This window comes from Sitophilus oryzae, unplaced genomic scaffold (assembly GCF_002938485.1).
Source record: "Sitophilus oryzae breed Bouriz unplaced genomic scaffold, Soryzae_2.0 scaffold_125_pilon_pilon, whole genome shotgun sequence".
Lineage (NCBI taxonomy): Eukaryota > Metazoa > Arthropoda > Insecta > Coleoptera > Curculionidae > Sitophilus > Sitophilus oryzae.
The window spans coordinates 758,015-772,237 of NW_022145904.1; the positions used below are offsets into that span (position 1 = coordinate 758,015).

The 14,223-nt window shown below is 32.4% G+C and overlaps 1 protein-coding gene across 1 annotated transcript in view; it reads left to right on the forward strand.

The window, feature by feature from the left end:
- The window catches only part of LOC115874248 (cardioacceleratory peptide receptor-like), a 387,533-nt gene that overhangs the window by 363,218 nt on the left and 10,092 nt on the right, over positions 1-14,223 (forward strand). The window contains exons 6-8 of the mRNA XM_030889347.1: positions 3,213-3,407; positions 4,141-4,230; positions 6,825-7,005. Coding sequence (XP_030745207.1) covers positions 3,213-3,407; positions 4,141-4,230; positions 6,825-7,005 — 466 coding nt within the window. The remainder of the gene's footprint in view (positions 1-3,212; positions 3,408-4,140; positions 4,231-6,824; positions 7,006-14,223) is intronic.

Here is a 14,223-nt window from a genome sequence, read left to right on the forward strand (position 1 = left end):
TATTACGATTTCCAAGATACTAGTGCTCGTACCCCGAATTTGTAGCACCTTGTATAATAAATAAAAATAACTATATATGGAACTAACTGTTCCGGAATTAAAATTAAAATTCGGAAATGAAACACCCTAATTATGCAAATAAATAAACCAAATAAATTGGAAATGACTTGGACGACTTATTTTTGTTATTTATGCTCCAAAAATAATATAAATTCAACTCATTTCCATAAGGAAATCGGTGTCAAAATGTGATCGGCCGTAGGTTGTTTACATTTTCAAATCAAAAACAAATAACATAATGAAAGCAATTCAAAGTTCATTGTAATCAGATACCGCTACATTTCCAATTTCATATTTTTGTTCGCATCATAATACTGCTGGCTAGGATACACATTTTATTTAATACTGATTTGTCATATTAAAAATATATTTTAAATATTAATTCTGTTCATGTTATAGGCGCTATGATTTATTTTTACTAATATATTTAACATGCATTTGTATTCTCTGGATAGTAAGGTTTAATTGACTTCAGGTTTGCGTGCCCAGTTATTTTGACCCTTGTGTTCTCCTCAACCCCCTTCTTCGCTAGTGTCGACACAGCTGTTGCACGTAGCGAATGATTAGTAATTTTTACTTTCTCCGTAGCCAAACCTGATTTTTTCGACACCCATTGAGCAATCGTATTTTTCCCAACAGGAAGGTTCTTGAACCATTTACTCATTTTCCAGGAAGGATTTACTGTTTAAAAAATCTTGGAACATTAATTAATTTTCTTTTTCCATAAATTTTTTGAATGGCCTTACTGGGCATATATGCGATTGGCCTCTATTTATGACCAGTCATTTTGACGGAGCACAAGGTATATCTCCTCCTTGAGTGGTTTTATCGAATATCGGGTTGTATTCAGCGCGACCGGTGGGGTTGTCCTATATTATCAATATTATCTTTAAAATAGGAAACAAAACATTTTCCTCCCTCTCCTCCTCGCCATGCTAATTCGTAGAATAATACAAAAATTTTTTTTGCACACCATCGGGACATTCTTCATTACAATTTCGTACCATCAATTTGAATTCTTCGTATTTGAGTGTCTTAGAGATTTCTTTTCTTCTTAGAGGGTCCATCTGCAATTCCTTCCTTTTGGCACTTTTTGCCTCCCGGGATATTTTAAATTCGGTGTCAGTAAAAGGATTAAATTTAATATTATATTCTTTTTGGTATTTTTCCATTAATAGCTTGGCTGTTATATTCCAAATAGTTTTTACCGTAAAATCCTTATAGTCTTGGCCGTTTTTCCTTTTCATATTAAATGCCCAATCGGTCAAAATATTGGCCAGTGCCGAGATTGAGATATTCGCATCCAAAATGTAGTATATATCTTTTATAAAGTCCATAAACTGTTTCCATACATACTGGTGATTAATTATAGTGTTTTTCATTATTGTGCACACACAATTTTTTCAATATGGACCTGCATTTTTGATTAGGGATTTTAAGATCTTTTTAATGTCCCAAAACCAATGATGCATCGCGGTTACTCAAAAAATATCCTATAGTCAAGATAATCAAGTTGGTCCAAGAATGCCCGGAGAAGCTGATCAAGTTAGGCAAAGAACGAGACGTCAAACAACTTACAAATAATGTCTATATCTTTGTGGTGGATTCATTTCTTGTAAAGATTTCTGGGTTCTACGTCACTAGAATAAAATAATTATTTTGTAAAAAAAATATTAGTTTTATTTTTTAGATTTCTCTTTCAGTGTCAATAGTCTCTGCTGTCAATAGCCTGTTTCTTTTGTATCGCAAATTTAATTACGGTCGAAAGAAAGTAGCCCTTTGCCTTTAATGGATCTTTGTGTACCATTTACCCAGCAAGAAGTTTTACTTGAGGCACAAATTAATTAGGACGGGATTAGTCGGCTTTGATAACGTTGTTGCGAATAATCCTTACTTTAACTATGTTAAATATATTAATTATGTACACGTCAAGCCGGTGAAGAGAGTAGAGTAGGCAGTTACGCTTCTCTTAAAGTTTATTTTAGATAGTTTCAATTTAAAATCCATAGTAGAGAATATTGCTATCGTATATTCTTGAATTGTGCTCACATAACAAACAAAAGTTGGACCTAATAATGATTATTAACAATTTTTTCATCATTTTTCAGTTTCCTCCATCTTAACCAATGTTTATATTATTATATCCATAACAAGAAATAGGTGACAAGAGAGATATATTTTAAACTAAAAACTCAAAATTTGCAGCGAATATTCGCAAAAATTAAATTAGTTTCAATATTCCCGCCCGGCGCCCCCTAGATTTTAAATTATGCGAATTCGCAAAATATTAAAACAACTTTCTGTTAATTTTGCCGCCTCTGTATTTTTTCGAAATTGACCAATAACAACAATTTGCGTGTATATGAGCCTAACACCTTATGTAATAATAAACACTAAATCATCTCAAAGGTCTTAATATTTCTTCAATCAAACTTGTTTAAACGTTATAAATTGTTATTTTATAAAAACTAAAAGTAGTTTTTGTAAAATAGTTGAGCAACGTGCGGTAAATTTCGGTCAAAAATCGAGATAAATAAGGGAATAACCCTTCACTGATAAATATCTACATAATATACGATGTAGTAAACAAATCAATTTACAGTTCACTTAGACTTACCAAATTTTATATTTTTGCATGCACATTTTTATTTATATTTAATACATGTTAAAAATAATTAATCATTATTAAATAATAGACAATTTCACTTATATGTTTCAGTATCATATCTAGTATTTTTGTTGTTTAATAATTATTACAACGTATCTATTTTTGTTAGAAATATATTTTTTAACAATATTATTAACTAGAAACATTTGACAACATAAAACAAACCTAACAAATTATAGAGTCAAATCTACATTATATTTCTTACCTTTTAAATAAATTAGAACTAACTGTTCAGAACTAACAGTATTAATTGTTAATTTTGAAGGACATATGTTTCAAAACTACTATCACAACATCCCTTCCATCCAGAAATTTTATATAATGACTATTTTTTTTAAATGATTTAAAATGATTAAATTGAATTAAGGTGAATGTAAACGTCTAGATTGTGATAAAAATTCATAATGTCAATCAATAAATAATAATAAATCAATAATAAAAATAATAAATACACATTAGGCATTTTATAATTTTCGTTTTGCAGATCAACCCCAGTGTTGGATAGAATTTCCAGAACAGTGGCAATGGCAACTGTATATGGTTCTCATTTCTTTGGCATTATTCGTCATACCAACCATTATAATAACTACTTGCTATGCTATCATGATCAAGACTATTTGGTCAAAGAGCGGTCCTCAGATTGGCAGAGGAAATAAAAACAGTATTAATGATCGAATAGGTAAGTTATTTTATAAATACTTGCTTTTATTACTATTATAATAATTTCTAATACTATTATTTTTGGAATTGTTCAATCAAAATTTCTGTTTTCAGTTTCTTATTGCATACGATTGGAAAAAAACCGCATCGAAGATGGCTGGGAATGACAATTTTGGCGAGGTCAAGCTCTAGACGTCATTTACTTAGCCTGTACTCTTCTTTATTTTTTAATGGCGCTTACTGCCAGATGGCTTTAAGAAGATTATAATTTATTTCTATATTGAGTGAAAATTTTTAAATGGTGTAGTTTAATATTCGAAAAAAAAAATATTTTTTGGAAATATATTTGTCCCTGGAAACGTGCTATCCTTTTTTAATAATTATATAATTAATGTTAATTTTTGACCAGTTTGATGTCAATTTTTAGTAAAAATGACATCTAGAGATTAACCTCGCTAAAATTATCATCGATTGTCATTTCCCAGTCGTCTTTGACGCCGTTTTTTTTTATCACACGGTATTTTAAATAGTTCTAACTCTTATTACTAACTTACAACATTAATCAAACAATAAGTATAGAACTAAAGACTATAATTATAAGTATTGTAAAATTACTAATTGAAATAATGCTTAAGTATCTTAAATATAATTAAAGCTCTAGAATTATTTATAATTTCTAACTGTAAGAAATACTTTTTCCCTACTTAAAAAATCAACTTATTTTTCTACATCTATGTTTTAATACATTTTAGGATCTGACAATGATCGACGAGCATCATCCAGAGGTCTCATACCACGTGCCAAAGTTAAGACTATTAAAATCACATTAATTATAGTAACAGGTAAACACTTTTTGAATAATTTTAGATTTTTTACAGTAGATTAAAAAGGTTAGATTGATTATATCTAAAAAAAATGGCCTAATAAACTAAGGGATTAATATTAATGTAATATTCAATGGAGAAGCTATAATCTATGAAATAGTAATGGCCTATAAAGATAAATCCAGAATTAACCTGTATAATAGAAGTAGATGTTAAATTATACAGGGAGTATTTTCTATTTTCTCTAAATCGATAATTTATATAAAATAGCAAGTTAGACAGATTGGGTGTTTAAAACAGACCATACAAAATAATTTGTTTAACTTTCTGTTCAGCGATCTGTCTTGATTACAGATTTTAGATTGTATGGGATGGGGGAAATTAATTATCGCGACCTTATAGGTCTATTGGGTCCCCCTTTCTTGAGTTATAACTCTTCATTCAGTCTTAGGACTTTGACAAAAGCCAGTATGTGAGACAGTTTTACAGAGAGAGTACCAAAGTTTATGGCACAAATGGTTGTCGTCTTGATGTACGCTGTGATGAGGTGTTTGCCCATTTTCCCCACACAATCTGCATTCGCCGTTGCTTCTTAGCTTCAATCTACTGAGGTGTTCATTGAGGAGACAGTGTCGTATTAAAAACCCCGTGACGAACCGAAGAGTGTTCTTACTTAAATGAAAGAAAATCTCTGATTTTTCTCAATCGTAAGTTCTGAGAGATTTCTTCGATTGTCTTAGACAGTTAGGGGATTCCCATTCCAGGCTACAGATGGAGTCTTCCAGGTTCTTGGGTTACGCATTAAGCAAATTTCCACTTGGGAAACAGAACAGTTCTGCTCTAGTCAGTGGAGTGTCCACTCCTTTTCTAGCTAGATCTTTGCTTTTTCATTACCTTCTATTAATTCTTAATCTTTATTCCTTGATTACCCAGAGTAGAAGGACTTTATTATCCTTGCCTAATTTGTTCAACTTCTCTAGATTTTCTTTAACCAACTTCGAATTAATGATTAGTGAGTTGATCGGTTTTAATACTGCTTGACTATCGAATAAGAAGGCAACCCCTTAATCTACGGAATATTCTCTACACAATATTATTAAAGAAAAACAGAAAAGTACTAAAGGGTTACAAAATTTAATACATAAAAAGAAGAATTGTGTTTATGTATGATATAAAATCGACTGAAATATAAAAATATAAAATCTATCTTCTTCTTCTTTACGTGCCGTCTCGTCCGTGAAGATTGGCGATCATATTGGCAAAATCTTTACGATTCTCGGCTTTCATTATGAGTTCTTCAAAAATTAGGTGAGTCCAGTTTCTGATGTTTCTCAACCAAGATAGTTTCTTCCTGCCAAGACCTCTTTTTCCTTCAATTTTACCCTTAACTATTAATTGTAAGACGTGTTATTTTTCGTTTCTCAATATATGCCCTAAGTATGATGTTTTTCTTATTTCTATTATATTGAGCAATTCTCTTTCTCTGCCTATTCTGTTGTAGACTGCGGTATTTGTGATATGGGCTGTCCATGGAATTTTAAGCATTCTTCGATATATCCATGTTTTGAACGATTCGACGCGATTCATCTCTTGAACTTTCAGTGTCCATGTTTCTGCTCCGTATAATAGGATTGACCAAACATAACACTTAACGAGCCTAGTTCTCAACTCAAGGTCCAATCTGAGGTTCTGGAAGACGTTCTTCATTTTTAAAAATGCATTTCTCGCTTGTTCTATTCTGGTTTTTATTTCCACGTCGTTGTTCAAGGTGTCCAAACCAGGACCCCAAGTATATGAACTTGTAGACCTTGTTGTTCTAAGGTATTGCCCTCTATTTTAATAGGAATTGGTACGTTTTGTTTCTTTTCATATACAATGACTTGATAAAATCTATATGAAATATAAAAACAACATTTTGTTTTAATATTTACATATTTTTATCTCGCATATACTAAAATACAGAATATTTAGTGCCTTACGAGTATATCTATAATATTTCAAAAACAACTCCCAAGAATTTCTGATAAAATAAAATGCTATAAAAAAATTGTGTGTACACTATGTGCACAAATTTGAAATGAAACTTCGTATTAACAGTTATTAAATTGAAGGATTTGAAGGACATGTTTGAAAAAGTGTAGTTTCAAATGTTGAAAGAGTAATAAATTAAAAAAAATATTTTTTACGTGTAACAAATTGTTTTTTACACATAAAAAAGGTTTTGTATGTAACAAGTAATAAATAGTTCAGAACAAATAGTTCTATAAGCGTAAAAAATAGTTTTATACGCGTAAAATATAAAATTAATAAATAATTTGATTCAATTTCACAAAATTTGTATTAATATATCAATATTTTTCATTAACACGTGGACTGCTCACAAATACACGTCGCGTCACTACGTATTTCTAAGCCGTAGACTGTCGTTACCACTTTTCCGATCTTTAACCACTTTTCGTTACCACTAGTTCGTGTGTCACGGCCTTCAATTTTTACTCCCAGCGCGCGTGATGAAGTTTCACTTCAAAAAGTTTAAACATGGTATTTTACTTGAAATAAATTTGTCCAGACTTTACAAAGCACCCTGTAAACTCTATACCACATTGTTCCAGTTTTCATCCTTTGTTGGAGCCCTTACATAATATTCGACCTGCTGCAAGTGTTCGGCTATATCCCCCCGACCCAGACAAATACGGCGATAGCTTCGTTTGTGCAGAGTCTGGCCCCGCTCAATTCAGCTGCCAACCCCATAATCTACGGAATATTCTCCACACAGTTTTGTAAAATTTTTGGGTAAGTGATTTTATTTAACATTCCCATGCAAATTAGTTCGGAGCCTTCCAGAAGGTTCCGAACTTTTTTATTAGTCAAGATGTAACCTAGTTTAAAATTGAAAAAATAGGGTGTCCTTTGTGAATTGTATTTAAAATATTATTCTTTTTCTTTTGCTCCATTCGGTTTTACATTTTTTTTAAAGTTAAACTAATTAAAAATTCGTTTGATATATGTATTTAAATTTCTTCGTGTGTAGATGATTTTAATTAAATTTAAAATTGGGATATTTCAAAGTACAAAAGGTAGTATACAAAGTTTTTCGTTATAGACATATATTAAAAAAAATTAAAAATATAATTTAGATACAAATCTGAATGTACTTAATCAATTAAGATAGGTAATTAATTAGATACATTCATATTAATTATTTTAATGTGTGCAGGGTGTCTCAAAATACCAACCTTAATTCCGAAATTTTTATTTATAATAATAATATAATTACACTTATAATTAAAATATCATATAATAAAAACAGTGTGTTCTAGCTTTATAATGTTTTTTTTTATTTTTTATTAAAAAACGATAATTCATCAACCGGCCGGATATCCCTGGCATTTGTGGCCATTAAACCAAAATATTACTACATCTATATCACTGACTACTACTAACTGCTACTAACATTTTTTTGTGTGGTCTGTTTTTGTTTAAATGTTTTGTTCATTATTCATTATTTATAGTGGTTTACAGTAATTTTATTAAATTATACGAATATTCTCGTTGATTATTGGTTTGAAATAACTATGACTTGTCGTCCAATGAAAATACGAGTTACTAACTCTAAATTCTAATTCTGAGCTAGCAAATGAACTAGATGCTTTACCTAGAACGTTATTCAGAAGCTACAAACCTATCGATGAAAATATGCATGAAAATTTACTTCCTAACACACAACCATAAGGTATTGGTACACATCAAGATTGGTACAGTTTCAACATTATTATGGTAATTTTCTTAGCCGCGTATGGCACAGATCGTTACCCAAGTTGCCACAAGCTTATTTTTCATCGAGGTAGATTATCACGAGATAGCGGGGTTAAATTGTTTTATAAAGGGATAAATCTATCCTGAATGGGGTGGCTGTGGCAACACTGCCGTTACCACTTTTCCTCTAGCTAGCTTGTGCGCCACGGCCTTGAATTTTTATTCCTAACGCGCGTAAAGAAGTTTCATTTCAAAAACTTACTTATTTGTCCTAAATAATTATTTTAATTTATTGTAAATAGTGTTTTTCCGAGTTATACATACATTTTAAAGAAACCAGTGCCTGCTTCAATATGATATATTGTAAAATAAAAGCATTCGTCAAATATTGTTTCATCAGTTTCATTTGCCATTAACCCTGCAGTACACGCGGCGGTTCTGTTAGATACCACCCTCAATGTTTGTTTATTTTATCTGGAACGAACAAAAGCAGAGCCACGTCCCCTGAGCTATCTTCCCAGAAGAAGTGGCTACAGCTATCAGTATAGTATTGACCGTTGTGGTGTATAGATGTTTGCAAATATTAATACAAATTATCTAAGGGATACCCGCGTGTTGCCAGGTAATTTTTCATAAAATCAATCGTTACGTTCTATAATGCAGTTGATCAAATGTGTTCTCTCTATAATGTGGCTAGGATTACTAAAATGATGGCCAATGGTCTTCAGTATTTTGAATATTGCCGGTATACATAGTCAAATTATTAATACTGGAAATAAAAATAAAGTTGAAAGCCGTCGAGCTTTTTTGCGTACACTCTCCAATGAGTTATTATCTGAACACCTTTAACGCAGACAGACAAATAGAACAGGACTACTAGGTCCTATTACAGATGGAATAAGCAGAATATTTCCACTTCAAGAATGCTCTAATGCCGGGACAAACACTGATGAAAATTATGTGATCATTACAAAACAATCAAAAAGAAAAGACTCACAAAATTTTCCTGTCATTTCTGTAATTAAAGATTATGTTTAGAACATTCTAATACTATTTGTCAAACTGATTGCTATAAACATAATTTTGAAAGTGATTGTGATAGTTAATTATGTGAACATATAAGCAATTTGAAAAATTTTATAAACATTATATACTTACATCTGAACTTAAGAATAGTGATGTTTCGTTAGAATATTCTTTACTTTTTTTCACTTACTCAATAAAATTTACAATATCAAATGATGTTTCATTTTACAGTCACTCAATTTTTAATTTACAAAAAATAAGTATCTCTCAGATAACCGCGTTTACCTTTACTAGCAGGTACTTTTTAGCCCGCGTGTACTGCAGGGTTAAGTTACTTAAAATACTATTTATTTAAATATTTTATGTAGAAAGCGCCACTAGTGAATATCTATTACAAAAAGTTTAAGACTTGCTATAAGACCAAGACCAAGGGATTGTTGGTCTTCGTGGCCTTCTATATAGTTGTAGAGATTCCTACTTACTATTTTGAAAAATGTAATGTTTTAACTGTTCCGTCTTTATATATACAGGATGGCCCATCGAAAACGTTCCGCAAGGCAGAACAGCCAGAGTATTTTTTTTTTCAAAAAATCCAAAAACACGTCAATTTTGTTTGTGAGGGGGACAACTTTTGCCCAAAGATGATTGCAAAATCTTCAACCCTCTAAGCGGGGGTGTCATCTCCCAACTTTTTTCAAATGGGAAGGGGGGTCAAGTGGCACCGCATGAAAAGAGTTTTCTATTCTCTATATTTCCCCGCTTCATTTTTGAAAATCGGTCGAGTCATTGAGAAAATATGAAGGATTGAAATTTGAAAAGTTTATTTAAACATCAGAGTAAATGATAAGGATAAGTTCCTTCGACCAATTTGCTGTTTTTTCTTATTATTTCTAGATGTTTACGCATTTTTTCACTTATCACAAGGTTAAACAATCAGATGCGGTAGTTGCTAGATAGCTGTTCTGTGACTTGTGCGTTGAAGTTCTTCTCAATATCGTTAAATTGACCTACAATAGGATTTCCAAAAATACCAGCCCACACGTTCAATTTCTGAGGGTTTTGTATGTGCATCTCGTGAAAAACCCTGGGGTTGTCCTCAGTCCAGTACCGACAGTTGTTCCAATTAACTACACCGTTCAAAAAGAATCTCATCCGAAAAACACACATTAAATAGGAAATTATTATCATTCGCCACTCGTGCACTCATAGTTTCACAAAATTTATCAAAATCATCTTCGTTAAGTTCTTGTCCCAACTGAATTTTGTACGGGTGAAACTTGTGTTTTTTTAATATCCTTTGGACACTTGGACGATTCACGCCAGTCTCATTGGCTAATTTTCTTGTACTCAGCGTACTATCCATGACAACTTGGTCCAGTAAGAATAACTCCATACCTTCATTTACTACAGGATTTTCTCTTTTTGCCTCTTTTTATTCGTAACGGAACCAGTTTCGCGAAATTTTGCTACTAACTCGCGAACAATTTTGCCATAAAGGTGTTTGTCAGGATAGCGTCCATTGAATATGTGCGCAACCCAATACATTCATTATTTTTAAAATAAAGTTCGATTATTTCCACTTTTTCTGCAAGTGAGTACATCATAACTGTTAAAAAGTTTAACGATATTGAGAAGAACTTCAACGCACAAATCACAGAACAGCTATCTAGCAGCTACCGCACCCGATCGTACAACCTTGTGGCAAGTGAAAAAATGCGTAAACATCTAGAAATCATAAGAAAAAACAGCAAATTGGTCGAAGGAACTTATCCTTATCATTTACTCTGATAAATGTTTAAATAAACTTTTCAAATTTCAATCCTTCATATTTTCTCAATGACTCGACCGATTTTCAAAAACGAACCGGTGAAATATAGAGAATAGAAAGCTCTTTTCATTGCGGCGCCACTTGACCCCCCTTCCCATTTAAAAAAAAGTTGGGGTATGACACCCCCACTTAGAGGGTTGAAGATTTTGCAATCATTTTTGGGGCAAAAGTTGTCCCCCTCACAAACAAAATTGACGTGTTTTTGAATTTTCTGAAAAAAAAATTACTCTGTTTACTTGTTATACATGGTTTTAGTACTAGAAGCACCTTCAGGTTACATAACAAACAAAATGTATGCAGGGCCTATTTTACCATAAGGCCCATAAGGCCCGTGCCTTAGGCCCGGTGATCTGGGGGGCCCGATAAAGGTTATAAAATATTCATAATTTCAAATGTAAATTTACATAGCAGAGGAAAAAAAAACAGTTACCTCTGATAAGGAAAATAGAATTAAATAAAATAAGCTTTAGATTGATATAATAAATGCATTTTTTTAAATTATTTATAAATTTATATCAAAGATACCGGCATCGGCGATTCCCCAATCTAAAAATAACTAAATAACACTTCGTCCTACGTGGGAGAGTTTGTTTAAGTTTTGTTATATAAATATTTTCTGTTTTTTTTAAATTATATTTACTTGTGTATTTATTATTTATTGTTATTGTTTACTTTGTTTTTTGTTCACTAAAAAAAAGTTTATTAGAAATTTTGTTTAGGTAAGTTTTGTTCTCGGTTATGTTAAAAGAAAATATTTATTTTTTAAAATTAGAATTAATTGCTGTTTTTTTTTTCATTATTTATTTTGTTAAATATAATAATGTATATTTATTTTTTAAAATTATTAAAAAAATTAAATTAATTGTTTTATTTTTTTGACCCAAACTAACAAGAGAATTTTTGAATTTTATTGGAAAAGAGGGCCCGAATTTTTGCTTGGGCCTTAGGGCCTGACCAGATGAAAAATAGGCCCTGAGTGTATGGTAGATCTGGGCTATAAAACGAGAGAAATAATGGAATAACTTTTCACTGGTAAATGGCTATAAATACGTTACGTGTAGTAAGCCAATCATTTAAGAAATTTACTTAAAATTAACTAATCATATATTTTTTCTTGCTTTTTGGCTTTAATTTACTACTTGTCAAAACTAATTAAGTTGCGTCCTTTTGTCATACGTGCTTCAGTAGCGTAGCTGATATACGTGTTATTAAATAATGATTATAACTTATCAATTTATATTAGAGATATATTTTTTTAAAACAATAACGATTTTAAAATAACTACTAACAAGTAATATTTTATTGATAACGTTATTTAAAACATTTCCCCTAGGAGATGCAAGACCTTGTCGTTGGTGGGGAAGCTCCTGGTCAGGTGCTGGGGGGAATCCCCTCTAGCACTTGGCTTGGTCTAAGAAGCATCTCACTCATCGTCTTGTCCCTGACTGTAGTGTCGTGGCCAGGGGATTGCACCAAGACATATAACGATACCGAGCGGGGTTACGGACAGCCTCAACCTTGGAGTACCGGGGGGCACTCCATTGTATTTTACCCCTTACTTCTACATGCGGGGCTCTCTAGAAGTAGACCGACTGTCTCTAGCGACTCATAGAAACACTATGAGATCTGGTAATAATAGTAATAAAAACATCACCGGTGAAGCTGTGGGGAAACCCCCTAGCGACACTGGGAATAGTAACAATGAAAGTTCCAAGGGACCAAACAAAAGAGCAGTACAGGAGAGGTGGCTGACACTTGCGTGAGACCATCCTTCGCAAGTGGCATACAAGCTACCACCTCCTCCAAGGGTCGGGAGCCTACCTCCTACCTCTAAACCCAACAGGCAACAAAAGCTACCATTTCGTCTACCCGGCCTGGGTCGTAGCTCCTCGACTGTGAGGGACACGGGTCTCCGTAGGAAGTCCTGGGACTGTATGATGAGTTATAACTCAAGAAAGGGGGACACAATAGATCTCTAAGGTCGCAGAGATTAACCCCCCTCCCACTTATTCTAAATTCTAATTCTATTTAAAACAACAAATGTTTGAGACCCCCCTACATTATATTTTTACACATTTAAAATTAGAAGGGCGCTGATAAATCGGAATTTAAGTCAGCCATATTAGGCTCCCATCGCGCTCAAGCAAGTTTTTTGATATGCTCCTTCCTGAATCGTTTTATTCAAAGAGTATATATTTAATAATCTTCCTGTATTATTCTTAAATCCTGCAAAACTCTAAAACAAATTAAATTTAATTTAAAACAATTTTTGTTGGAAATGAACTTTGACTATGTGGATGAATATTTGCAAATTGTAATATGAAACCTGCAGTATTTTTTTATTATGATCTGTTGTGGTTATTTTTTGTCTTTATGATATTGACATTTTTATAAAACCTGTCTTAAGGAAACAAACGACTGATAGATTGATACTTAACGCATATAACTACCCTGTATAGAATACTAATAGCATGAACTGTAATATTGGGAAAAAAGAAAATTGAAATTCGCTCCTTATTAAAGGTTAGTGGCGGCAGCCGTTTCAGTTTCAAAAATGCACCGTGTTAATTAAATTTCGACGCCCTAAAAGGTCGATAGCCAGGGCCGGATCTACCTACGGGCTGTTTGGGCTGCAGCCCAGGGTCCCGAGGTTACAAGGGGCCCCCAGGCCCCGCGAAAAACAATAGACCCATGGGTGGGAACTGTTGAATCGTGAAATAAAATTAAAATTCAGGTTAAAAGTTTAAGCCAGACAAGATGGCCTTGCCACTATGATGCTGTCAAAGCCTTAAAAAATAATTATGATGACATTATGAAAATTTTCAAAAGTTTCAGCGAAAATTAGGTTGAGAAAGTTGATTTCCGGAAAGAGGCACGAAATTTATTCAATAAAATGGCGAAACTCGAGACTGCAATGTTGATTATCTTTTGGGAAGAGGTTTTGGAGAGATTTCATTTAGTTAATAAAAAAATACAGAGCCCTGGTTTAGACATTTGTGAAGGGAATAAGTTAATTGTTTCAAAAAAAAATGTGTTCTTTAAAAGACTTTGTGAGCAACATACGACATCAATCAGATCAAATGTTACAGGAATACGACGAAAAAGCTAAAAAATTAAGTACCAGTGTAATAATAGACTACAATTACATAAACAAGCGACGCAAAATTCCAAAATTTTCAGATAAGTCTACAGGCAGAGCTACAGGTGAATTCTCAGTATACGGCGCAGAAAGATTTAAAGAGACACGTTAAAAGTTGCGTTGGATAAGCTGATTATGGATTTAAATAAAAGGAGACAAGTCTATGAGACAAATAGCAAAAAATCCAAATTTTTAATGGATTTGCAAGACAAAAATATCGAAAACATAGATTTGGAAATTGCACGTCATATTATTGATTACT